This window comes from Lytechinus pictus, chromosome 5, assembly GCF_037042905.1.
Source record: "Lytechinus pictus isolate F3 Inbred chromosome 5, Lp3.0, whole genome shotgun sequence".
NCBI lineage: Eukaryota > Metazoa > Echinodermata > Echinoidea > Temnopleuroida > Toxopneustidae > Lytechinus > Lytechinus pictus.
Window position 1 is genome coordinate 43118594 of NC_087249.1, and position 24907 is coordinate 43143500.

General features: G+C 35.4%; 1 protein-coding gene across 7 annotated transcripts; it reads left to right on the forward strand.

Moving 5' to 3' along the window:
* The first annotated feature begins 279 nt into the window (after nucleotides 1–279).
* LOC129261392 (uncharacterized) lies at nucleotides 280–24670 on the forward strand. Of its 7 annotated transcripts, none has more exons than XM_064099040.1 (12): nucleotides 280–586; nucleotides 1881–1950; nucleotides 2464–2531; nucleotides 4728–4942; nucleotides 11698–12000; nucleotides 12887–12988; nucleotides 14846–14998; nucleotides 16706–16837; nucleotides 18687–18839; nucleotides 20062–20316; nucleotides 20943–21185; nucleotides 22688–24670. In XM_064099040.1, the coding sequence occupies exons 2-12, from the start codon at nucleotides 1936–1938 to the stop codon at nucleotides 23209–23211; spliced, it is 2163 nt and encodes a 720-aa protein (XP_063955110.1). In that variant the 5' UTR covers nucleotides 280–586; nucleotides 1881–1935; the 3' UTR covers nucleotides 23212–24670. The 7 variants fall into 7 exon arrangements, with proteins under 7 accessions (XP_063955110.1, XP_063955112.1, XP_063955117.1 ...); XM_064099042.1 differs by lacking the exon at nucleotides 4728–4942 and adding an exon at nucleotides 4442–4647 and having other exon boundaries at nucleotides 348–586; XM_064099047.1 differs by having other exon boundaries at nucleotides 350–586; nucleotides 4442–4942.
* Nucleotides 24671–24907: the final 237 nt, after the last annotated feature.

The window sequence follows — 24907 nt, forward strand, 5'->3', positions numbered from 1 at the left end:
TAAACAAATTTTCCGCATTACTCCTATAAGTTAAGATCGCATGCTCAATCTGGTATGAAAATCATTTTCAGAAAAGATTGTCATTAAAGATCTTAACTTGTACTAGGAGAAATGCTGAAAATTTGTTTACAAATTATATTTTCCTCCTATTAAAGCCTCTTTATTTCATACCCACGGATATACTTTTTCATTATTATATACATGTAGCTACATACTATCATATTGTGTGTATTTGTTATATTCTTATCATAACATCTCACAATATACACAATACATACTATACTATTCAACTAACATGGGGCTAAAGGTGTACTTTGGACTTGTGTCACACTGATAGTTCCTTCTGTTCATTCATCAATACATATTCTTTTGTACATTTTGCTCACATGATTTTGTTACGCAGTAGACTGTGATTTGATTACCATGTTGTTTCTAATGGGAAGTGGTTTACTCTAAACAAATCGTCGTCCTCTCTTTCAATGGATACATCAACTGGGTCTACAGTGTTATCCGAAAGTGGACTCTATAACTTCTGCTTTCAAAAATTATTTTTGTGTTTGTAGTTGATAGAGGAATTCCAATTAAGGTAAAGCTCTGAATTGCCATGACTGTATATCAGGAAGTACTTGAACTGTAGATTGTTTGTTATTTCTTATTTAAAATCAAATTTGGTTTCGTTTTGCCATAAATTGTGGAATTAAGATCTGGGCATATTTGTTGAGTTTTGCTATTGCATGATAACCATGATTGTTTTGTGTTCACTTGTAGCTACCGTGTACTTTTGATTGAATGTTCTGGGTGTGGTACAAAGTGAATTCAAAATAATACAATTCAACAAAATGGCATGCTGTTACACCATCAAAATGGTCATAAACTATACAGGTGCTGAGTGATAGAAAATGAAAAATTTGCTGAATTGTGTGCAAAATATAGTGTAAAATTCTTTCAGATATTAACTGTCTATTTGTTAAAGAAATTTTTGAAATGTATGCATTAATGCTCAACTGTGTTTAGTAAAGTATGAATTATCTGCCTCTTCTACAGACAACGTGTAAAGTTAAATTTTGCTAGATTTCTGTGATTTCAAGATGTTAACTCATACACGTGTATTGTAGGCATTCATTTTTTGCTTAGGGTATCATGAACAGGCGGGCAATCCTGTAACCCGATCGTGTAAGAAAAGGGACCCCTAAATTCCTGAAAGGCCGGGTCCAGTTAGCTCAACACTTTGTAAAAATTATCAGTCAAATGTACGAATGTTTAGGTCTGATTTACGAGATATGTTGGATTGGACCCGATCTTTCAGGAATTCAGGGGGCCCTTTTCTCGAATGGTCGGGTTATGTGATTGCCCGTCCACACGTGATAACCTGATGTGATGGCACGTACAAGTCTATATGTAGGTCTGTATGGTAGAGTATATAACCAATCATGACTGTACTATCCTCTTGAAGTTGATTGCTTAATACCGGCAGTGGTGTAAGGAGCAAAAAAAAATGAGGAGGCCAGTAATAGTGTATGAGGCAAAAAAAAAAAAAAATCATCATTTTTATGACAAAATCCAATTTTGTGATAGATTTTGATAAAACAATATTCAGAAAATAATATATTTACCCTTCTCTCTTTCCTTTTCTTTCCCTTCTATTTTTTCCTTGGTCGTGAACAATAGGGGAGGGGCAAGCACCCCCAAGCCCCCCCCCCATATGTAGGCCTATGCCACAGCTTACTTACCAGGATTACTTGTGTTTTAATTACCGTATTTCATGATCAATGCAATATTTTCAGAATTTCAGTCATTTTTGCACCATACAGTTTTCTTTCTGCTCATTGTTACATGTACTTGAACATTACCTTGTTGAATTTGATTTGAATTCATTTCAGGATCAGAAAAAAGGGTCAAAGCAGTTGGATTGGTCCGATTGGATTTTCAAAGACCATGGCAACGTTACGGGTAAGTTGCTTTGCTTGACTTTTTTTTTTTTTTGGGGGGGGGGGGGGTTGAGGGGGTTTGAAGGGTGCACTTCATCACTTAGTTGGACAATAATAATTTGTTTTTAATCATCTTTTGATACTTAAGGAGCTTAATATTCTTCTGTGATGCCGGTTTTTAATGAATTAAAACTGTATCAAAATATATGTTGATTCTACCATCTGGTGTAGTTTCTAAGAGCTCTGCAAAACATTTGTTATCAATCATTTTGAGACACATATACCATGCAACTCTCACAGCCAGATATAAATTTGTATCAAGAATTATGTTTTCCAAATAAATCTTAATTTGTATTAAGGCAATATTATAAACTTCCTTTGCCCTTAATAGTAAAATCTCCAATTGATGTAGGCCTACTTCTCCTTGTATGGCTCTCTACCCGAGACTGGACTTTATAATGCTCTTTGAATGAAAAGAAAAGAAAATAGAATTTCACTTGATTTTTTCTTCTTTGTTCCTTTTCTACCAAATCAGCTTCTTTTTGCAGGAGGCCTATTTTGTATTCTTGTAGTGTCTTGCCAAGCAAGTGATTGCCCCTACGGGTAAGTCATAAAGTAGCTTTTGGTATTTTTTTCTTGTCTTCTATGTCAAGAAGGGTATATTTTATTGTATTAACAAGGGAAGCTAATTGTAGAAAAGGAGTCTTTACAATGTATAACCAGGGTCCCATGCATAGAAGTTACCATTATGGTAACTTTACCATCCAATGGTAAACTTCCATGGAATCCTTGTTGAGCATTGTTGCCATGGTAGTTACCATTGGATGGTGAAGATACCATACATGTAATGGTAACTTTTATGCAACGGGACCCAGAACCCCATTGTATGAAAGTTAATTTCATGATGGTTTAGCTTTGTCACCAGTGGTAACTACATGTACATTGTAATGTACCATGGTAGCAGTGTTCCACAGCCAATAAAGATCAAAGAGTCCATTGAAGTTGCAGTAATGACAGAATGAAATAAAATCTTGTTCAGATGCTAAATATGAAAGGCGGATAGGGTCAATCGTGTGTCAATCTGTGTAGTGGCTATCTTTTATTCAACTGTTTATTTTCGTTAAAATTCAAGTAATGACATTTTATATCTCGTGCGCCCTCTCGCGTCGATGGACTTTACCCAGTTTTCAATTTTGACAGGGGTGTGTAGCTGAGAAAACCCACACCTAAGCGTCCTTTTGCTGTACAAAAGGCATCCATGTCCATGGACTTTTTAAAGCATATTTGTCTTGCCTGCATAGCGGAGACTATCAAGCGAGCTCTGACGGCTATGACAGCGGCGTCAACTTTGAATCTTAATCACGTTTAAGTTTTTGAAATTTCATAGTAACTTAGAAAGTTTATGGATCTAGTTCATGAAACTTGCCCATAATTGTAATAAATTATCATGGATCATCTTGCATGAGTTTCAGGACACATGACCAAGGTGACAAGGTCAAAGGTCATTTAGGCACAATAAATTTTAACCATGTTTTGGGGATCAACATTGAAATTCTATAACCAAGGTTAAGTTTTTGAAAATGTCATAACTTTAAGTTTATGGATCTAGTTCTGGGCATTTGGACATAAGGATAATAAAGTAGCATTAATCATTTTGCCTTAATTTAACCAAGGTTAATTGTTTATGTTATCATTAATAAACTTATAAAGTTTATGGATCTATTGCACAGAACAAGGACATACATGTAGGGTTATTAGGTATTACTGATCTTTTTGCATCAGTTTCAGGTCACATGACCAAGGTCAAAGGTCATTTAGGGACATCAACATTAAAAATTTAAAAGCCAAGGTTAAGTTTTTGAAATGTCATCATGACCTAGAAAGTTTATGGATCTAGTTCATTAAACGTGGACATAAGGGTAATCAAGTAGTATTGATAATTTTTTTGAATTCCAGGTTACATGATAAAGGTCATAGGTCACTTTGGGTCTATGAACTCTGATGATTTTGTGGTATCAACATTGAAATCTTAACCAAGGTTCAATTTTATGTTATTATAACTTAGACAGTTTATGGATCTATTGCATGAAATAAGGGTAATTAAGTATCACTGATCAGGTTGCACAGGTTTGAGGTCACACGATCAAGGTCATCTAGGGTCAATGAGTCAAACTTGGTATTATATTATGATTTGATTGGTGTTTTTTGTGAGTAATTATTCATCTTAGTTGTTTACAGAGTCAGCACTGCTGCTATTTTGAATCAGGTAATGCAGTCGAGACTGCCAGATGCGTCCCACTTGTTTAATGTATGTCAGCGCGAATGATCTCATTAGATCAGAGGTCATATTTTGGGAAATTTTAGAAGAAAGATGTGTAATAGTACATTTTTGATCTGGCAGTAAGGCAGGGGTATACATTTTGACTGTGCAGACTGTGCAGTTTAGAATCCATAATGTTTCTAATTTCATATGATATATTTCCTTCCACCTTTACCATTAACATTCCCTATAGGAAATACTGGGACCCGAACTTTGGAGCGTGCAGAGAATGCAGCCCTTGTCCTAGAGATGCAATTCTTGGTCAAGGTGTCATTGTCAAGATAAGCATGTGCAGTCAATACGACTCACTATGCCCCAACTGGTGCTCGGAGGAGACTCAGACGTGGAACCCAAACGAAGGAAGAGACGCGTGCCCTCCGACCACTCCCACCCCGCCAGGTAGATTGCATGCGCATGCACCCCCAACCTGCACGGCTTTTTATTTTTAATTTCTTGATTTCTGTTTGCCTCAACCACAGAGAGTTCTACGATATTAGCAGCCGTAAATGTGCTAAATGTTCCCGCTGCCCTGCTAATTTGATCTTGAGTGAAATGTATCAGCAATTGCCGTGCTATAGCCAGGGGGTCACATGTCCAGATTGGTGCTCCCCCTGGCAGTCCGCCCCCTCTGGAGATGATATCCTAGATGCATGTTACAGGAATAAGAATCCTCTCACAACCACCCCAACCCCAGGTAAACAGGCCAAGAGTGCACATGAGCATAGATGTCTCTTCCGACAATGTCCCTGTAGATCTACCTTTGCAGCATTTAATTGATCAACTACTGTAAACTAACTTTGCTTCTTCCGTCATACAGAGCTACCTCTAGAATGCTATAAAACAAAATTTCTCTCAACAGTGGTGTACTTTCTATAACCTATTAATGTCAGGTGAACGGCTAATTAGCAGCCCAAAATTTCGAGCACAATGTAGTTTGTGGCAATGAACAGTTGCACTAACAATAGTGGGAGATACATCCCCCCTCCTTGCTCCAATATACTTTGATTTTATCAAAGGAGACTTTCAAAACCCTTCTTGTTCAGTTAGCAGATTACAGGTTGGGTGTATTTCTTTAAAACTCAATCCCAGCCTTTCCTTAATAATCTTTGTTGTTGCCCCAGCAAATACAATAAAGAACTCCACTTTTCAGACTAAAGTCTGAATTCAAATTTTTCAACATATTTTCGGCCATAGAAAACACCTTTTTCATGTGGGAATGAGTCATTCTAGAAGATTTACAAACTTTTTTTATCGAGCCTTAGTTTCACCCCTGTGCAATATCATTACCCTTCTTTTATTTGCTGACAGTGTCATTGCCTCAGAGACAATGTCCATCTCGCTGTTATAAGCTACTGAAGTCCTGTATTTTGATTGGCTAAGAGCAAATATGTCACAGATTTTGGGCATTATTTTTAGACGACACCTCTTTTGAAATGAGGTCCTGTTTTGTCTCTTGCTTATCTTGAGTTTAATGCCTTATAATACATTTTCCAAATTGTTGCCACACCCCATGATTGCCCCCAATGTATTCATGCATCTACAAGAACAAATACGCATAACTGAAAGGAGTCAAGATACATGTATCAAGGTCAACTTTCCCCTTTGATATAAGTACCCAATCCATTTTTGTCTCCTTTTATGTTTAAAAAAAAAGATAACCTGCATGAGCTTCTTGTTTTAACTGGGAGCTAAAAATTGACATATTTTCTTTGTATTCTTCTGGCTTCTTGTAGTAATACATGTATAATAATAATAATAATAATAAACAGTTCTTGTATAGCGCATATCACAATTATGAATAATGTCTCTATGCGCTTCCAAAGGACTTGGATATTATTGTTGTATGTGGGTTCTTGGTTTGTAATGGAGTAGAAAAATGCTTGTACATTATAGTAGTTGTGCCCAATTTAAGACCCTGGTGGGTGTTTCATAAAGCTGTTCGTAAGTTAAGAGCGACTTTAAGAATGACTGGTGAACCTTTCTTACACGCTTGACTATCGTCAATGAATATACTATTTTCCACAAGAAAGGATCACCAGTCGTTCTTAAAGCCGCTCTTAACTTACGAACAGCTTTATGAAACACCCACCTGGTCAGTTGTATATTAGTTGATGACTGAATCAAGTATTAACAGCAGATCGATTTATAAACACACTTCCTTTCTTGTCTTGCCTGAACAAAGTTTGGCAGAGACCTAGTGATCACTTTTCATGTTAGTCTGCTGGTCCGTTTTAGTCTGTTGGTCTGTTAGTCTATTGGTCTGTGAGTCTATTACAACATGTTAAAGATTTTGTTCAACTTGCTCCCCTTTCTCTAAAGGGATACTCTGGGCTGAAGGTATTCATATCTAGATAAATAGAGTAAAATTCACAGAGAAAAATGCTGAAAATTTTATCAAATAACAAAGTTATTGAATTTTAAAGATTTGCATTATTTTGGTGAAATAGTTATAGACATGTCTTCATGAATATTCATTAGGTGGGCTGATGATGTCACATCCCCACTTTCCCTTTTCTTATGTTATTACATGAAATCATAATTGTTTCATTTTTTCATGTGTAAATGATGTGTTCCATTATGATGAAAGAGGTTGCGGCAATAAATATCTAATGCATTAATCAGTTGTCAATCCAATTTTTTTAGTTCTTGGTAGAACATTTTTGAAAACACCTAATTTCATATAATAAAATACAAAAAAACAAATGGGGATATGACATCATCAGCCCACCTAATGAATATTCAAGACATGTCTAGAACTGTTCCACTGGAATAATGCAAATCTTTAATATTCAATAACTTTGTTATTTGTTATCCAATTTTTCAGCATTTAAAGCATTTTGCTCTGTGGATTTCACTCTATTTATTGAGATATTAATATCTTCAGCCTGGAGCATCCCTTTAATTCTGAATCAGTTCACACTCTGTACATGTACATATGATCCTTGCGTAGTACCAGATGTGTGTCCATGAGGATGATGGGGTCAAAAGTCATAGGGGATCAAAAATGTCAAATGATATGAGGTCATGTCCATCCTTGTTAATCTATTACAAATTGTTAAAAGTTTTCGTTCAACTTGCTCTCATTTCTTTATTCTACATCAATTTTGATCCCACTTGGATCAAATGATCATTGGGTAATACCACATGTGTGTTCTTGAGGATGATGGGGCCAAAGGTCATCTAGGGGTCAAAGGATCAGGCGAGACTTTGTGGTTTGTGAACCACCCTGTTTCTATTCCCTCTACATTGTCTTTATATTTAGCACATTTTTACCATTTTCTGCTACATGCTTTATGATAAAAAATTGTACAATTTTGTACATTATTATTTTTGCATTGCAATATGAATGCATGTATTGCATGTGACTTTCCTTAGTTGCCACGCTATGCATGTATTAATCATATCATTTTATTGCACTATAAAACATTAAAAAACGTTGATTTGCATGGATTGTGATCATTGCAAAATGTATTTTTAAAGGTATGGAAAGTACAAGTAGGGAAATATGCTATTCTAAATTTAAGTGTGTGTAGGTGTTTTCTTTTTGTCATTTTGATTCATCCCCTGATTTGGGGGAATTGTAAAATCCCTCCTGCACCGCGCACCCCTACTTAAAAGTCAAGCCCACCCCAATAAAAAGTTGATTTGAATAAAAGGAGAAAAAGCCTTACTCTGAAAATTTCATCAAAATCGGATGTAAAATAAGAAAGTTATGACATTTTGAAGTTTCACAAAACAATTATATGCACATCCTGGTCAATATGCAAATGAGCAGACGTCATCTCCTCACTATTTCTTTTGTGAGGGGATGGAATATGAAATATGAAAAATTCTAATTTTCTCCTCATTGTCATGTGAAACAAAATTTTATTCCACTCTGAACATGTGGAATTTCAATTACCATTATTTTAACAGATTATGATTAAGTCAAGTTGGTTGTTATTGTCATATCAGTAAAAATTGAAATATTCTATAATCTGGGCTTAGCAATCATCGTAAAAGAATAACTTTACGATTGATTGCATTGACAACAATGTACAATCAATTCTAAAAATGAAGCATATGATCAATTGCTAACCATTGTGTATTCTGATCTTACAGAAGTGTAGCGGCCATTGAAAATTTTGAATTGAAATTTTCAGCCCATTCGAAGCTTGGGAGGATATTTTATATCAAAAGAAGAAAAGAAATATGCAAATATTTTAATTGCTCAGGTATCCAATCAAAATAAATTTTCATGCAAAATCACAGAATCTGTCCAAGAAAAAACATTTTGATTTAACATCCATCACATTGTAACTGTTTATAGGGCATATTGTACACGCTTGTATCATGTAGTAATAACCAGAATAGCGACATTCACTGGGGGGGGGGGGGGGGGGATTTACCAAAACTAGAAATAGGCTTTTTAACTAACAAGGGTTTTGAGAAGTAGTCAAATGGCAAGTAATAAATCATATGGATTTGGAGGTGTCATTCAAAAGAATGTATTTAACCAATGATAAATTTAATGCAAGCTACATGTACAAAGTACATGTACAGTATATATAATATGTCTATGGTAGCATTCTGTTGACCTTGTGTTGGGATTCCCCACTTATGATTGCATTTTGTTTGTGCAAACAACAGTAATGATATAGTGTTGGCAATACTCATTGACACCCAATGTGATGGCTGTACCCATTCAGTTTATTAAAGGGTGATGTAGAAACAAATGTTAGATTAATATACTATATTGTTATTTTTGTCATATATTTGATCAAAACACATTTTACTTCTTAATTTCTTTATGCACCTCAAACAGAGTGGATTTTGAGCTTTTTAAGCCACATTATTATTTATTTTTCTTTAAAACCCTCGAAGCCAGGCCCATCAACTTTGGAGGTCAATCTATGAAGAAAAAATAAAGAGATTATTCCCATACATTCTGACATCCTTTGAAAATGTTAAACATCCGTAAATGTCCTAGAAAATTCAATTAATTGTTTGAAAAGCAAGAAAAAATTAATATTGTCAGGAGTTTTCTGTCATGAAATGCAGGAAGAAACGCCACCAAATCTGCTAACATTCATTTAGCAGAGTGAGAGTGTATCTGTGTATGAATAACCTTCACTCAATTGGTATTTTCTCCTTACTGTTTTTTTTTAGCTCAAACATTAAGCTCTGCTCCTTTCAATTTTTGTTGGAAAAGTTTTGTTTTTTTATAAATTTGGAAGGTGAACTATTATCAATGAAGAGCAATTCGCTCTTATTTTTTACACGATGTATCCCTGAAAAAACCCAAGAATTGTCAGTGTCTTATCATTACTTAATCATAGATGAATAGATGGAATATCATTGTAAAGGCTTACATTCTTTTTTTATATGTTCATTCATCTTGCATTAGTGAAAAAAAGAATTTTTTAATAGAAAGGATGCTGAAAGGTCAGTTGGTGTACGGTATCCGAATTTAAACTTTTTAAAGAAGTTCACAGGCTTCTTGTCATACTAAAACAACCACTATGTCATGTTGAAGATCAGCAAGTCCAAAATGATTTGTTTGTTTGATTTAAATACTATGGCCCATATTCTGAAGTCGGGTTTAACTTAGACCACAGTCTAACTCTGTGCTAAAATTATGGGGAGCCAAAAATTAAAAAATTCTGTGTATATTGTATATTTCTTATGTTTACTATTTTGTTTCCTTTTGCCCTCATAATGAAGAAATATACTTCAGTTATCATTCCCAGACAATTATGAACAATTTGATTGTCAAATGAGTTAATAGATTGGATGTGTAATGTTAAGGATTTGTGCCCCAATTGGCTCTCCATGCTTAAACCACAACTTTAAACCAGGGTTTAATTTAAACCTGAGTTCAGAATACGGGCCTATTGCTTCAGACAGCAATCAGTGAAAATGAATTTATCAAATGAAATTGAGGAAATGCAAAGACGAGTTTTAAGCAAATCGAGATTTGTTAATTATTCAATTTTGTTAAATAGGGTGAAACATGAATGGGAAGAATTTATAAATATTTATATTTGATTTTCTCATTGAAGATACTGTCTTTCAAATCACTTGGGCCCTAATTTACAAAGGTGGTTTTTTAAAACCATCAGTTGAACCCATGGTTTAAGTAGATTTCCTGTATAAATTACGCTTATTTACCACGTATATTAAAAAATGACCAATGCTGATGTGCATTTTTGTGAACTCATTCATTCTAAACAGTGGACTCGTGAATAAACTAATGTGGATAACCATGGCGCACTGTGACAAAAGCGCGCATCAGCATTGGACATTTTTATTATACGCAGTAAATAAGCGTAATTTATACCAGAAATCTGCATAAACCATGGGTTTAACGGATGGTTTTAAAAACCACCTTTGTGAATTCAGGCCTTTTGGTTCTTTTCTAATCTTTAACCTGTTTTTGCATAGTCATGCATGAAATAGATACATGTACATGTAGTTGTGTCAGATCAAAGAAGTGGCCCTAAGCCTTATGTCATTTATCAGTTATATTTGATAGTGAGTTATAAAGGACTACTTTTATAATTCCCATTTTCTTTTGGGATGCACTGAAAAGCAATAATATTTAGACATACATGTAGTTGAAATTTATGTTTGAATCATACCCATTGCACAATATGGGAATTGAACATACAACATGTACACACACATACATGTATGTATAAGAATAACATGACCAAGAATAACATTCTTTATATTCGTATAATGCAAGATTTGGTTTTATGGAATTATAAAAAGGAATTTTTACCATTTCATATAATGGTGATGAAAAATGTCAAATTCCCCGTTATGTGCCTCTTTTTGTTCCCTTAACATACTGTGTATGCAGATCCATTTGACAGTAGCAAGGAAATAAGCCTATTCAACTTCCTGTTTCATTTATGATTGATATTTATTTTTATTATTCTGCTTTGTCATGCTAAGTGCATTTCTTGAATGATCAAGGTGAGTCAGTGAAAACGAGTAGGGAAATATTGAGTTTTGGGGCTTTGCTGTGAATGACGTGATCAAGAAGTTTTGAAAATGTTATGATGTAGAGCAATGTGCATAGTTGATAAACAGAAAGTAAACATATATATTCTTTTTTTTTTTTTGGGGGGGGGAACTGACAAGAATGAATATAACGGGTAAATAGAAATAAAAGAAATAGTCATCAATATTTTACATTTGTAAACTTTGATAAAAATACTGGATCTTGTACAGAGCCAAGTTTTGATTTTCCCTATAACTTCACCAATTTGGGGCGAAGGGGGAATAAATTTAATCCCATGTATTACATTTGTAATTATTGTATAACCATGCCACGTTCTTGGCTGAAATTACATGAGTTTAAAAAGTTTGGTATATGCATGTATATAATAGTCGATATTTTGCGCATTTTGATATTTTATTAACCATGTTTTTCTTTTTTCTTTAATTGAATATTCCTTGCAGTTCCATCTGTCAATGTGACAATGAGCGAGCGAAAGTACAACACCACTGCCAACCGATATTCTGTGATGTGCACAATATCATTCATTAACATGCCCACCCCTACATTGGAGTGGTTCAATCCGTCCGGGCAACTCCTTGCCCCAACTGATACTTGGGGAGAGGCGACGACGCAGGAGATCATTGATGACCAAGAGATTGTGTCGACTCTTCTTACAAAGGAATTTGAGAAGGGTGACGAAGGGCAATATACATGTGCTTCTCAGGGTGTCCCAACTGCCAATCAGACTGTCTTTCTGGAATACGGTATGTCTCTCTAGATCTGGGAGCCGTTTCATAGCCCAGTTTATAATCAGAATCTAGCAATCAACACTATCTCGGTGCAATTTCATAACAAAACTAGATTTTATTTTGTCATGCGGACGAATTAGGTGGTCTGTCGTCTCAGTTTTCTTAAACAATGTATATGAAATTGTTTATTTACAAACGGAACTCTTTGAGGATTACCATAGTAATGATGGGAATAAATTCTGGCCATGTTTATAATGGTCATTGTTTTATGGATATACATGTAGGCGATTTTGAGCATTTTTTAATTTTGACACGTGCGTGTCATGACCTCTGCATGAATTTTGATGACATCAACAGTTGACCTTTGACCTAAAGTTTATTTGCTGTAAATATGATTGTTGATGATCCGTTATGTAGATATGAACCAATAAATAATTTTACAAAATTACGCCTAGATGACGTCATCATGACCTGATGCCCTTGAAAAGCTTAGTTGGGCATCTCTACATGTAAGATAGACTTTATAGAGGGCATAATATTCAGTAAAATTGATATGGCCATTTCGGAGAAAACTTGGCGACAAACATTGGTGCTTAATAATGAATACATGTAAATAAATAAATAAATAAAATTCTGACGAAATTAATAGTTGATCTGTCGTAGACAGACCACCTTATAAGAATTAATGTAAGAATATTGAAACCATTGTATTTAGAGGAGTAATACATTAAGCCTATGGGGTATTGGTCTCTAACAATGTGTGCGAGATGGCGAGCCGTCCGTGTATGAGAAGAAACCCCCAAAGTCAGGAAACGTTTGGAAACCTTTCCAAACAGATGATTATCAGCTGACTGATCGATACATAGATTTCAATGTGTATACTGTTTTCCTTTTTGTGCAGTGGATCCTCCTACCTCACCTCCTACTACCATTAGCGTACCGGGTAGTACTCAGGGAACGGAACATACCACACCAAAGGGAGATGAATCCGGCCAACCTGAAGGTCAGTGTGAAGGTCAAAGCTACCAGACAAACATATTGGGCCCGAATTCTCAAAAGAGGTTTCAATTGTACCATAGTGGACTATGCAAATTTCTTGTATTATCGTGTCTAAATTCGAGCATGAATTTTAATAGCGCGCTTGCCAAAAGCGCATATTCATAATTGGACTTTTCTTATTATGCATGGTAAAATATGTACAAGTAATATAAAATGTATACAGTCCATGGTTTGTGTGCATGCTACCTCTTTTGAGAATATGGGACATAATGAAGGAATCTTAGATATCGATACATTTTTGGCTCCATGACATTTGCTCCGGCAACTATTGCTCCGGCGACTATTGCTCCGATGGTAAATCTGAACGTAAAGCCAAACATAAATCCCAACCTCCAAAACTGAATAAAACCCAATCCTTATCTCTGCATTATTCTGAACCAAATACTCTTATTACAATCCTTCCTCTAATCATATGACCTCTATGATATTAAGACCGGAGAAATTGTCGCAGGAGCAAATGTCTTGTCACCACATTTTCACACTGTATTTTTTTACCATGACCATTTTATTACACTTTTCATGTGATGTGTTTCCATTTTTCATACTTTCTGGAGGGCTATTAGAATACAGTATTTAATTTTCTAGGAGCTTTACCAAATATCTTTATATTTTGAGGGGGAGTACCTAAAATCTAAACCAGTTTACATAGAAATGTTTCATTGTAGCTTAATTAAAGCACACTCTCCAAAGTTGTGGCAAAGTTTCAATGACATGAATTAAGTTGGACTATAAATTCTTTTCTCTTTATACAAAATGTGATGACTGATATAACATAGTACCTTGATTGAGTTGACATTTAGTCCAGTTTTCTCCTTGAAAAGTTATTTCACACAACAAAATATTAAAAAATAACTAAAGAATTCAGGTTCCAATTTTGTGTAGAAATATATTTAAAAAAAATTTGTTTGCATTCATCATATCTGACATCACAACTTTTAAACAATATGCATTTCATTTTAATTTCTCTTATCTAATCCTTCAGTGACTTCAAATTTTGAAACTAAATAATCTATAGATTCTCCCAAACTTAATGTTTGCTTTCAAAATGCATGATTTAAAAAAAAAATAATTTGATTAACAAATTTTTCGGCATTACTCCTATTTGTTTAAGATCAGTTTGATCGATCTGTAATGAAACTCATAAGATCAGTATGCTCCAGGCTATTCTGGTTCACGGCTAAGCCACGATGAACTGGAATTCAAATACCCTCGATCCTCTTCTATCTGACTCATTAATATTCAAATGCCGTCCGCCGTGGACAATAGATAGTAAATTAAGAGGCTTTTTATAGGAGGAAATTATAATTTGATTAACAAATTTTTTGCATTACTCCTATTTGTTTAAGATCAGTATGCTCGATCTGTAATGAAAATCATAAGATCATAAGTCAGAAAAAATTGGAACCAGTGGGATTCGAACCTGCCATCTACTGCTTTCCGGGCAGCGACTCAACCACCAGGCTATTTTGGTTCACGGCTAAGCCACGATGAACTGGAATTCAAATACCCTCGATCCTCTTCTTTCTGACTCATTAATATTCAAATGCCGTCCGCCGTGGACAATAGATAGTAAATTAAGAGGCTTTTTATAGGAGGAAATTAAGAGGCTTTTTATAGGAGGAAATTATAATTTCCTCCTATAAAAAAGCCTCTTAATTTACTATTAAAAAAACCGTTCACAGCTTCCTGAATACATTTAATACTGTAATGTTTTATATTTTGTTAAGAAATACATTTGTTCCCCTTTCCTAATATCCCTTATTTCTTCTTTTAATACTTCATTTGATCCTGCATTTTACAGGTGGACTTTCTGTTCTATTTATTATTGGTATTGCTGTTCTTGTTCTCCTGTCAGTATGCCTTATGGTATGTTTGGCATTCGTGTGTGTGAAAAGGAGACTAAACCAACCTCGAGGCAGGAGATTGCACGACTCAGAATCGCATCCATTGAATGGTGAGTACGGCTCAAATACAACGAATCCTGTTGTTGTCCTTATATATATGGCAGGGGAACATGTGCTACAGTTGCCGTTTTCAGCAGGCACGCCAAAAAAAAAGGAAAAAAAAGAAAAGAAGACAACAGTAAAGAAAATGAAGAAGAATAAAAGACCCAAGAATGCAAGATAGGAAGAAGAAGAAAAGATTAAATATAAATGAACAAGTAAAGAATGTCCCCAAAACAGGAAGGGGGTATTGAAATCCGGGGCTTGATGATGGAAGTGATTCAAACTTGCCACTGATTTAAGAAACATGTGATGAGGATTATGATTAGGGCAGAGTCTCTCCGACCCACTAGTGGCTGACCCATGCTGCTGATCATGGGTGCATTTTTCTGCAGACCGGTAGACCGCTGAACTGAAAAAGAGTCAATGGCTTTGACAATTAAACGGTTTGAGAACTAAATTTACTAAACCTTCATATGATACTGCAGAGGAGTATTGTATTAAGAGTTCGAAAAAATATTTTTAAAATGGGCATGCCCATACATAATGTAGCAGTGTCTTAATATTCCGGGCTTACAAATTCAAGCAAGAAAATTGAGAAATACTTCTTTTTAATCATTTTCAATGTCTTACTTGGTTGATTAAGTGAAGCCATCTTTGTTTTAAATCCGGTTAAGTCCCCGAGTACGGGGGTAGCTGATTTCACCTCACACTCCCAGAGATCACCCTCGCCCCTTTCCTCCACTTGACTCTATCCGCGGCATCCTCCTCCCTCAGCCCAACCCTCCTACTCTCCTCCACCAATGGCTCCTTCCATGTCTTCTTAGGTCACCCCCCCCCCCCTTCTTGATAATGAATGTTCGGAACTCAGTGTCATATGAAAGTCAAATGTTGGGGCATAGGTGACCAGCCACCCCAAAACCAACATTCCGGACCTTTCGCATTTCCTAGGAGGAAACTCTCTACAACACTCCAATTCCTTTGAAAATGCAAGTCAAATCACAATGGAGAGCTCAGAGGCTTTTGTCGACAGTTGATGGACCGGGACAGCATTGGAATCTCTTGACTCTGGACAACGACATATGTGTAACTGTGCTTCCGCGGCAAATCTTTGGATGATCTGCTGTCCCAGTCCACCAACTTTCGACATAAGCCTCAATTTTGATTTTAATTGCATTTACAAAGAAATCGATGCCTTTGTAGAGAGTTTCTGCATAGTAAAACTAAAAGCGAAAACTCTATTTAGTTGCCAGGGAAGGTTCTCTCTAAACAACCCAAATAATAAATTTTGTCTTTGGAAAAAAAAAAAATCGAAAATCAGCTTTTCTTTCTGAACAAGTAATTCCTCTTTACACTGTCAAAATTTGAAGTTAGAAAGTTGATTTAAAAACAAGTTACGACAGTTTCTTTGACACAATTTTTTGTGGACTGCTTGAAATTTTCACCAAGACTACACAGAGTGCACCTCTCATGCTTGAGTAAATCCTGAACTTCAAACCGTGTTTTTCTTTGAATCTCTGACAGAATTTTGTCTGAATTCAATCAAACATAGTGAGAGTCATTTTGACAAGTTTTACATAATTTGAATATAAGGATGTGCCTTTTCACGCTCAGTGAAAGTATCATAATTCATCTTGGGAGACTTGTTATTGGTGTTACGGTGGCTGGTAACGTTTTGCTTCTCTTTATAATCTTTTGTTTTCTCATCTCTTTGATAGATTTCAATAATGGCCTCACCTTAGAGACTTCGGATTTTAAGAGTGCTAAAATAAGAGGGATTGCGGCCTGTCTAGACCTACCGGATTGTGTTGCTGTTATCATCAAGAAAAATGGGAACAAGATCAAACGAGGTATTGACATCGCTAAAGTACTGTAGGATGTAATAACAGAGCCAAAAACTGAAAGATGATAAACGCAGATACCATGTTCATGTATATCAGCTGTAGAGGTAAAATCCCGTTGATGATGAATAGTTGAGGCCAGAAGTTTTCACACACCCAGGAAATTCAAAGAAAAGTTGCCACTTGCCAAACATCATAAAATTTAGTGTATCTTATAAAATATTTGTGCTATCATTATGAATCTGATATTAAACAAATGAGTATGTCATGCCCCTTCATCATATTGCTTTGTCATCAGGAGTTGAAAAATATTTAGGTGTCATTTTTTCCCCAAAAATCTTCATATTTAAGACAAATCAAAAATAAAAACTGACAAAAACATTTCATACTTGTGCTACATGTAGTTACTTCTCAACACAAACATTTCATATTACACTTTTTTGTTCAGTGGTGACATATCATGATAGAAAATGAATTATAAATTATAGATTTGACATTTATATTTTCTATAAAACGATGTTTGAAATTATAATAACAAATAATAGAATACATTTGGCATAAATATTACTTTTTTTTCTTCATAGAAAATTCCACCTGAAATATACTTTAATCCCAATCATGTGAAAGAGCTTAATACGCTCTTTCATTTGATACCAAATTCGTCTTGGTAGTATTTAAATTTCTGAAGATATCGTAAATTTTACGATGTTTGGCAAGCGAAAAAATTCACTGAATTCCATGGGTGTATGTAAAGTTTTGGCCTCAACTGTGTATGGACGGTAAATTGCCAATTTTTCTATTGCCAACTCGTCCACTCATCACATGGTTTACCTTTATTTACTCTAATGCCATTCCATCCGTCAACATTTCGTCCAACAACCATTTGGTCCAGTAATCACTTTGTCTAATCACCTGTGAGGGACGCTCATGAACGTTGTTAGCCTAACAGAGTGCTAACAGTAAGCCCAGTCACATCTTTCGGATTGTTAAGTCAAAACATTTATTTCAATGTGTAAGTAATGCATTGTTGTAACATTGGGCATCGCTGCCACATTCACCGGTAGTAACAGGGCCTCTGTTAGCGCTAACAGCGTTTCTGTGCGGTCAGTACAGTTCGTCTATGTCCATTTCATCTCATGACCAGTTGGTCGAATACCCATTTTCTTTTCATTTATTTTGCCAAATTAACACTAAGTCCAATTAGACCAAATGGTATTTTGACTAAATGGCTATTGGACCAGCTGGTTATTAGATGATAAGGCAATTAGACCCGTGGACTTGTACAAACTTATGGTGGACCAAATGATGGTATGCGAGTTGGTAATTGGACGAATTGGCATTAGATCAATTGAAAAGACACACCTATATGAACAGGGATCAGTGACTTTGCTGGTCTTTTTGTTTTTTCTTTTTTAAACACATATTTTGTGGCATAAATTTGGGTCTGACATGCAGTTACAAAATAGTGAGTAATTTTGACACCCTGAAACGGAGCAAATATGATCTCAAATAAAAAAAATGTGTGAGACTTAAAAAGTCATGAAACCATTCAGCACATGCTTTTCATATTGCAGATTAATCACAAAAAATATTGATTGGCTGACTCTTTCCTGTCCCCAGTGTATTAAGGATTTAATAATGTTACATGTATATGTTTGATTAAAAGCTTACAATCATCTTTTTCTTTATTTCTAAGTAGTTTTGGCAGATTTATTGTGGTTGTTTACATGTAGCTCTTGGTTCATCAGGGGCCTCTTTGCTTACTGTAGGTTTGGAGAAGATAATTGAATATTTGTTCAACACATCATGTTTTGATGTGCATGCGCTTAGCAGTTGTATTTTGTTTTCTTTTTTGTAGTAGAAAGTTCGATGACTCGAGAAGATATTTTCTTCATTGAAACAATGCAATGGGATGACAGCATAGAAATTTGGATGGAATATGCTGCCAGATGTAACTGGATTAAATGTTTCTGTAGAGATATCGAGAAGATCAAGACCTTGAAGATGAACTGTAAGTAATCCTGGCTTTATTAGATTCTCCTTTTTTTGTGTCTCGCCTGCATGGCAGAGCAAGACGAGGTACAGTTTTGTTGATGGCTGTGGTGGCATTGTCGTCAACGTTATATTCTTAACCAATTTTTAGTTTTTGAATGTCATCATAACTTAGAAAGTAAATAGACCTTTTCCATGAAACTTGGACATAAAGGTTTAAACAATAATTACAATTGGCCACGATCGTCAGTAGCTGCAGCATATGCAAAACCCTCCTACATGTACATATATGAAAATATATAAAGAGCTTGGCAAGTTAACAATACATTATACACACAGAGAAGTAGTGCATGAAGACACTCAAACATAAAAGGGTACCTTGCTAGAATTGATTCCTTGAAATGCCTGTGTGCTGTAAAAGGCTGAGGGGCTAAAGATGGGGTAATGATATCCAAGTCCTTTGGAAGCGCATAAAGATGCTCTATCATCATGTGGTATGCGCTATACACGAACTGTCTATTATTATCATTATTATTGTTATTACTATTGTTATTACTAATATTATTATTATTATTATTATTATTATATATATTTGTTTAATTATTATTATCCTGATCATTTTCTCATATTCTTTTGATTTGTACAGTATATATTAAAGGGATGGTCCGGGCTGAAAATATTTATATCTCAATAAATATAGTAAAATTCACAGAGCAAATTGCTGAGAATTTCATTAAAAATCGGATCACAAATAACAGAATTTGTTTGAATTTAAAGATTTGCATTATTCTGGTGAAACAGTTCTAGGCATGTCTTTATGAATATTCATTAGGTGGGCTGATGATTTCATATCCCCACTTCTTCTTTTGTATTTTATAATATGAAATTAGGTTTATTCAAAATGTTTCTACCAAGATTTAAAACAATTGGATTGACAACTGATTAAGTGCATTAGCTATTTATTGCCGCAACTTATTTCATCATAATGGAGACACATCATTTACACATGTATAAAAAAATGAAACATTTATGATTTCATAAACATAACAAAAAGGAAATTGGGGATGTGACATCATCAGCCCACCTAATGAATGTTCATGGCGATGTGCATATAACTGTTCTCACAAAATATTGATAAACTTTAAAATTTTATTCAGATATAAATACTTTCAGCCCGAGTTGTGCATTGTTGCATTACGTGTACATGTATATTTTAATAAGCCTTTATTGATATTTTTCAGGTCTAAAGATCAGTAACATCACTGGGACATCGGTTTCAATTTCCTGCCCAAACGTGAAAAACAAATTTTACTTGCATTATGAAGAAAAGAATTCTCCCAGCTCAAGCTCAAGTGCTGAAACCATAGAAGGTGGTAGCAGGGAGATCCGTGACCTTCGACCCAGCACAGAGTATTCCGTTCAGCTCGGTAACAAGGGTCAGACTGGGGATTCGAGAGAGTTCATTTGGATTTGGAAGGAGGAATTTAGCACAGAAGGTGGGTCCGACTGAGCTTTTAGTCCATTTTCTAAGTTAGGCAGTACAGTATGATAATGATCCGACACAAGCCATCATATCATGTCTCATGATTTTGCACAAAGTGGTTTGTATTTTTTATATTTCGGTCAAATGGCAAGAAATCCAGACATCTCACCAGGATCCAAAGGAAAGGGTTATAAATATGTCAGTACACATCAGCTCTTTTTTCTCCCATCCAATGTAATAGTTGTGTGTATGCTAGCCAAAGGGGATTATATGTGAACAATCATGGAAAATTATTTAAAGCGACAATGTATAGCACATTTCTCAGTGTTTATTATGCGACAGGTCAAAAAAACATACATGTAGGGCAAAGCTGAGTGTTATGGGTCTTTCCATATTTGTAATTATTTGCTGATGCTAAACAGAGTATGGGTCCTTGTTGTTTGAATCAGCCCCCCCCCTCCCGAAAAAACCCTGAAACTTCTCAGATGTTAGAGTATCCCAAACATTTTAGCATTACAATTCCATTTTACTACGACCTTGATGAATGTTAAGCTTGTTTTATTTTTCTCTTTTTTGAAATTTGAATATTTTCTTGCGAGCGGCTTAAACTTTTGCAAACATACCCATTTTCTTTGTTAGATTTGAGATTAAGGCACACATCAACCAGAGAAACGCTGACACTGACTTGGCCATCTGTCCCAAGCTCCTTGCCCCTTTGCTATACCTTGAATCAGGAAAAACAGAAGGAGATGGCAGGTAGTGGCAACCAGTTTCCAATCAAGATCTCGCACCTAATTCCTGATATGGAGCAAGTCTTGAAGATCAGAGAGAGAGGTACCACTGCTCCCAGACACCTTCAGGAAATTATGTTTAAAACACAAGGTATGTTAACAGCTTTATAGGTTCTATAGCTGCTCAGCATTGTGCATCTTGCAGCAAATGTTTTAAACATAGTTTGAATTATATACACTTAACTTTGATTGATTTCTAAATCAATCAAATCAAAATTTGCACTGCACAATGAAGAAAATGTGGTATATCACTCGATCATGCGCCTGAATCATACACAGATGGAGTAAGAAGTTCACACACATCTAGGCTTGTCGAACAAAGGGTTCATGTGTCAAAATTAGAATATCTTCAGAAAGATTGGTGCTACTTTGATACTTTAGTATCACACTTTTAAAGGGGGTATTGCAAGAAATATTTGCAATCAATTGCAAATTTCAGTCGCAAACTTACAAGCGATAGATCGATCTTAACTGAAGCAATTCAATTGATACTTGTTGATACAGGAAGCAGACCAAGCGGTCAGTTGCAAATTTGCAATTAATTGCAAGACGTATGATTGGTTTGGTGACCTAAAATTGGCTGTAAATGATTGCAAATTTCTTGCAACACTCCATTAGGAACTCTTCATGCTCTTTCCTAGGTGACACAACATTATGCTCCTGCAACATTTGCTCCGGTCTTAACCCTAAACTGACCGGGGAGGGGGGGGGGGGGGTTGACCGCGCCACTCACAGAGTTTATACTTTCAAGTCTTGCGCATTTTTTAAGACCAAATTTGCGACGCCCGTGTACGCGATTTTCGAAATTACGCAACATTTCGTAAGTGCATGTCAGACCAAAAATTGTTTCAAAACGTGATTTTGTGTACAAAGTCAATGCAAATTGAGTTTTCTCATCTTATTCATTAAGATGTGATTATTTTTGCTTTAAACAGCTGAAATCAATTGATTTTAGCACAATTATGCTTCAAAAAGGTTTTGCAATAAATCTGGTGAAAAAACAAAGAAAAACAAAAGGTTGAAAAACAGAGAAATACATAAGAAATTCATAAAACAATAAAATACATAAGAAATTGATTTCCAAACCGAAGTTTTTTTCAATTGCGATTGTTAAGAATGCTACAAAGAATATTTTTACCAAAAATTAGCATTCTAGGAGCTTTATTTAGTGAATTAGAGCAAAAAGTATGATTTATGCATAAATTAGCATAATTAATTCATATAAAATAAAATCTCATTATTTTGGAAAATTTTACCATACAGCCTTGTAGATTACATCGCACACTACCAGCGTGCAAATATTTGCGGCGCTCGCGCGATCGGTGGCTGAGATCTCAGGGGGGGGGGGTTGAATCACCCCCCCCCCCCCCCCCCCCCCCCGGCCACAGAACAGCCAAAAAAGCCCGGCCTAGTTAGGGTTAATATCTCAGAGGGCATTGGATTAGAATTACATGTAGGATTGTAATAGAGTGTTTGGAGATTAGGTTTTAGGTTCGGTTTTTCGTGCAGATTTTGAGAGCGATTGTGGGCGGAGCAAATGTCATGAAAGCCTTTCATTTGATTCATTGAATGATTATCTCTCTATTTGTTTAGGTCCCTGGAAAGATGGAGGAGACTACAAAGGATATGCCACTACAGATTGCGAAGGTCCAGAACCAGATGGAAATCGCGGCCGACTAAACGGGCGCACAAACAAGTGTGTCACTGGACTTCTAGAAGCTGTCCACTCTTTACGAGACAAGGATGCAACAGATTGCACACGTCCAGAGCCAGAGACGCCTGTTTTAGAGGCTGCTGTGAATAGCCTGAAGGAGTTCTTTAAAGACTACAACAAACTCAGTTGTAACAACGTCTACCGTGTTGTACCTAAAAAAAGCTTTCTCTTTCATATAGAAGACTTTGTAAAAATCAATGCTATGCAGGATTACACAGGTGTATTTGATTTCCTGAAGAGGTTCTCCAGTCAGGCGGGGGCACAGTCCCCAGTTGGTGTTTCCTATGCTGAGAAGCTGTTGGATGCCCACGATGGTCCTACTTGTCGATTTTGCAAGCATGCTGTATTTCTACTTAAACGGAGGACACCCCGAACTGACCCACAGCAGTCTAATTGTATATAGGAGATTATATCTAGTATCTAGCTTATTCATGTAGATTTCTAATCGGATATGTAATTTCTGTTGCGTTGTGAAACCTCTGTGTGTGATATACTGTGTGTTATGTTTCCTGTTGAACCATAGGGGTTCAGTGTCTCCTTAAGGACACTCTGTGATCCTGACTGTTGGCCTTAATGTAATTATATTTCACCAGAAAGAGACAAGTGTACTGAGAATTTTCATTCAATATCCAATGCACTAAATTTGCACTGCTTCCAAATAAAAGCCAATTAACTTACGCCAATCATTATGCCCTCAAAATGAATGTAATTGAAAAATTTTAATTGGAAATTGGCAAATTTTTAATCATATTTTGCAATAGTCTTTATGACCCATTTAAAAAAAATCCATATTCATTTATTCAAACTATAAAGACAGTAAAAAAATATATTTGCCAATTTGAGTATTGAAAAGTGATCAAGTTCGACATCGAAAACATTTGTACATCTATCGGTTAAGCAACACAGCTCTTTTTTTTGCTTGTACATGTAAAACAAAAATCAGTAGGATGTTAGTGTGTGGTACATATTACTCTTATGTCATGTCACATGATTACATAAAACTGCCATCCAATCACATAGACATTTAGAACACAAATAACTGTTGTCCAAAGGCTCTTGAACATAACATGACTTTGATAGTGTCTTTATTAATGCCGTTTTGTGACTCAATCTTATTTCCCAATTGTTCACTAAATTTTCCTAGAATGTTGATTCTTTTATGTTTGCATCTGTGAGGCCTGTTGCACAAGCAATTGTAATCAAATGAAATGTAAAAAATCAAAGTAAGCTGTCTTGAAATTCATATTCAACCAATCAGGCTTCCATAACTCAAAGGTTAGCAATTGATTGTACGCTTGATTTTCACGATTGATCAAGGGAATCAATCGTTGAAAAATGTTCTATGATCATTGCTAAGTTTTGTGTTACCGGCCCCAGGAGTACATTTCTAGACTAATTTTTTATATCTACAACAGGCCCATGGAGTTATATCAACAAGTCATTTTCATATGTAAATTTAAAAAAAAATATTACAACTGTATATAGAAGCGCTTTTATTTGAGAGGTCTGTTCAATATGGCAACATCTTTCTAGAAATTGAATATTGTATTATCGGTGTGCAGGACACATCTTTTTCTCATAAGAGAGGTATAGAGGAAAACTTGGCAAATTATGACTGGAAACTATGCTGGTGGCATGATTTCACAGAATTTCAAGAGCAAAAATATATGAAGATATACATGTATGCTACTGTAATGAAATATTGATAATATATTTTACATGGTTTTATCTTTGAAAAAACTCAAATCCACCCCTAAAGCTTATATGAAGCAAAGGAGTGAAATTAACAGGCACTGACTGTAGAGTCTTTATGAAGTTGGATGAGAAAAATAAATAGCATATTGATACAGTGAATACCACAAGCTTCTTGTAGTCATCTTGTTATTGATGTGGTGATATCAGGAGCTCAGTTTTTTTTTTCACATTTCATTTTAATTCATTTTTAAGTCTAAAGTTGATTTTTCACATAGAATCTTTCCCGTCTGTCAGGTATGAGCTTCCATGTGCATGTAAAATGAGGCTCACTTTCCACATCCCATGATGAATCCAACCAAACTGTACTTTCTTGATAATAATTATAATAATATACAGTACTTGTA

What these genes read in the sequence shown, in the direction of transcription:
- LOC129261392 (XM_064099040.1), top strand. An exon ending in GACTGTCTTTCTGGAATACG is followed by an intron (nt 12,001 to 12,886) that starts GTATGTCTCTCT and finishes CTTTTTGTGCAG; the next exon opens with TGGATCCTCCTACCTCACCT. An exon ending in TGAATCCGGCCAACCTGAAG is followed by an intron (nt 12,989 to 14,845) that starts GTCAGTGTGAAG and finishes TGCATTTTACAG; the next exon opens with GTGGACTTTCTGTTCTATTT.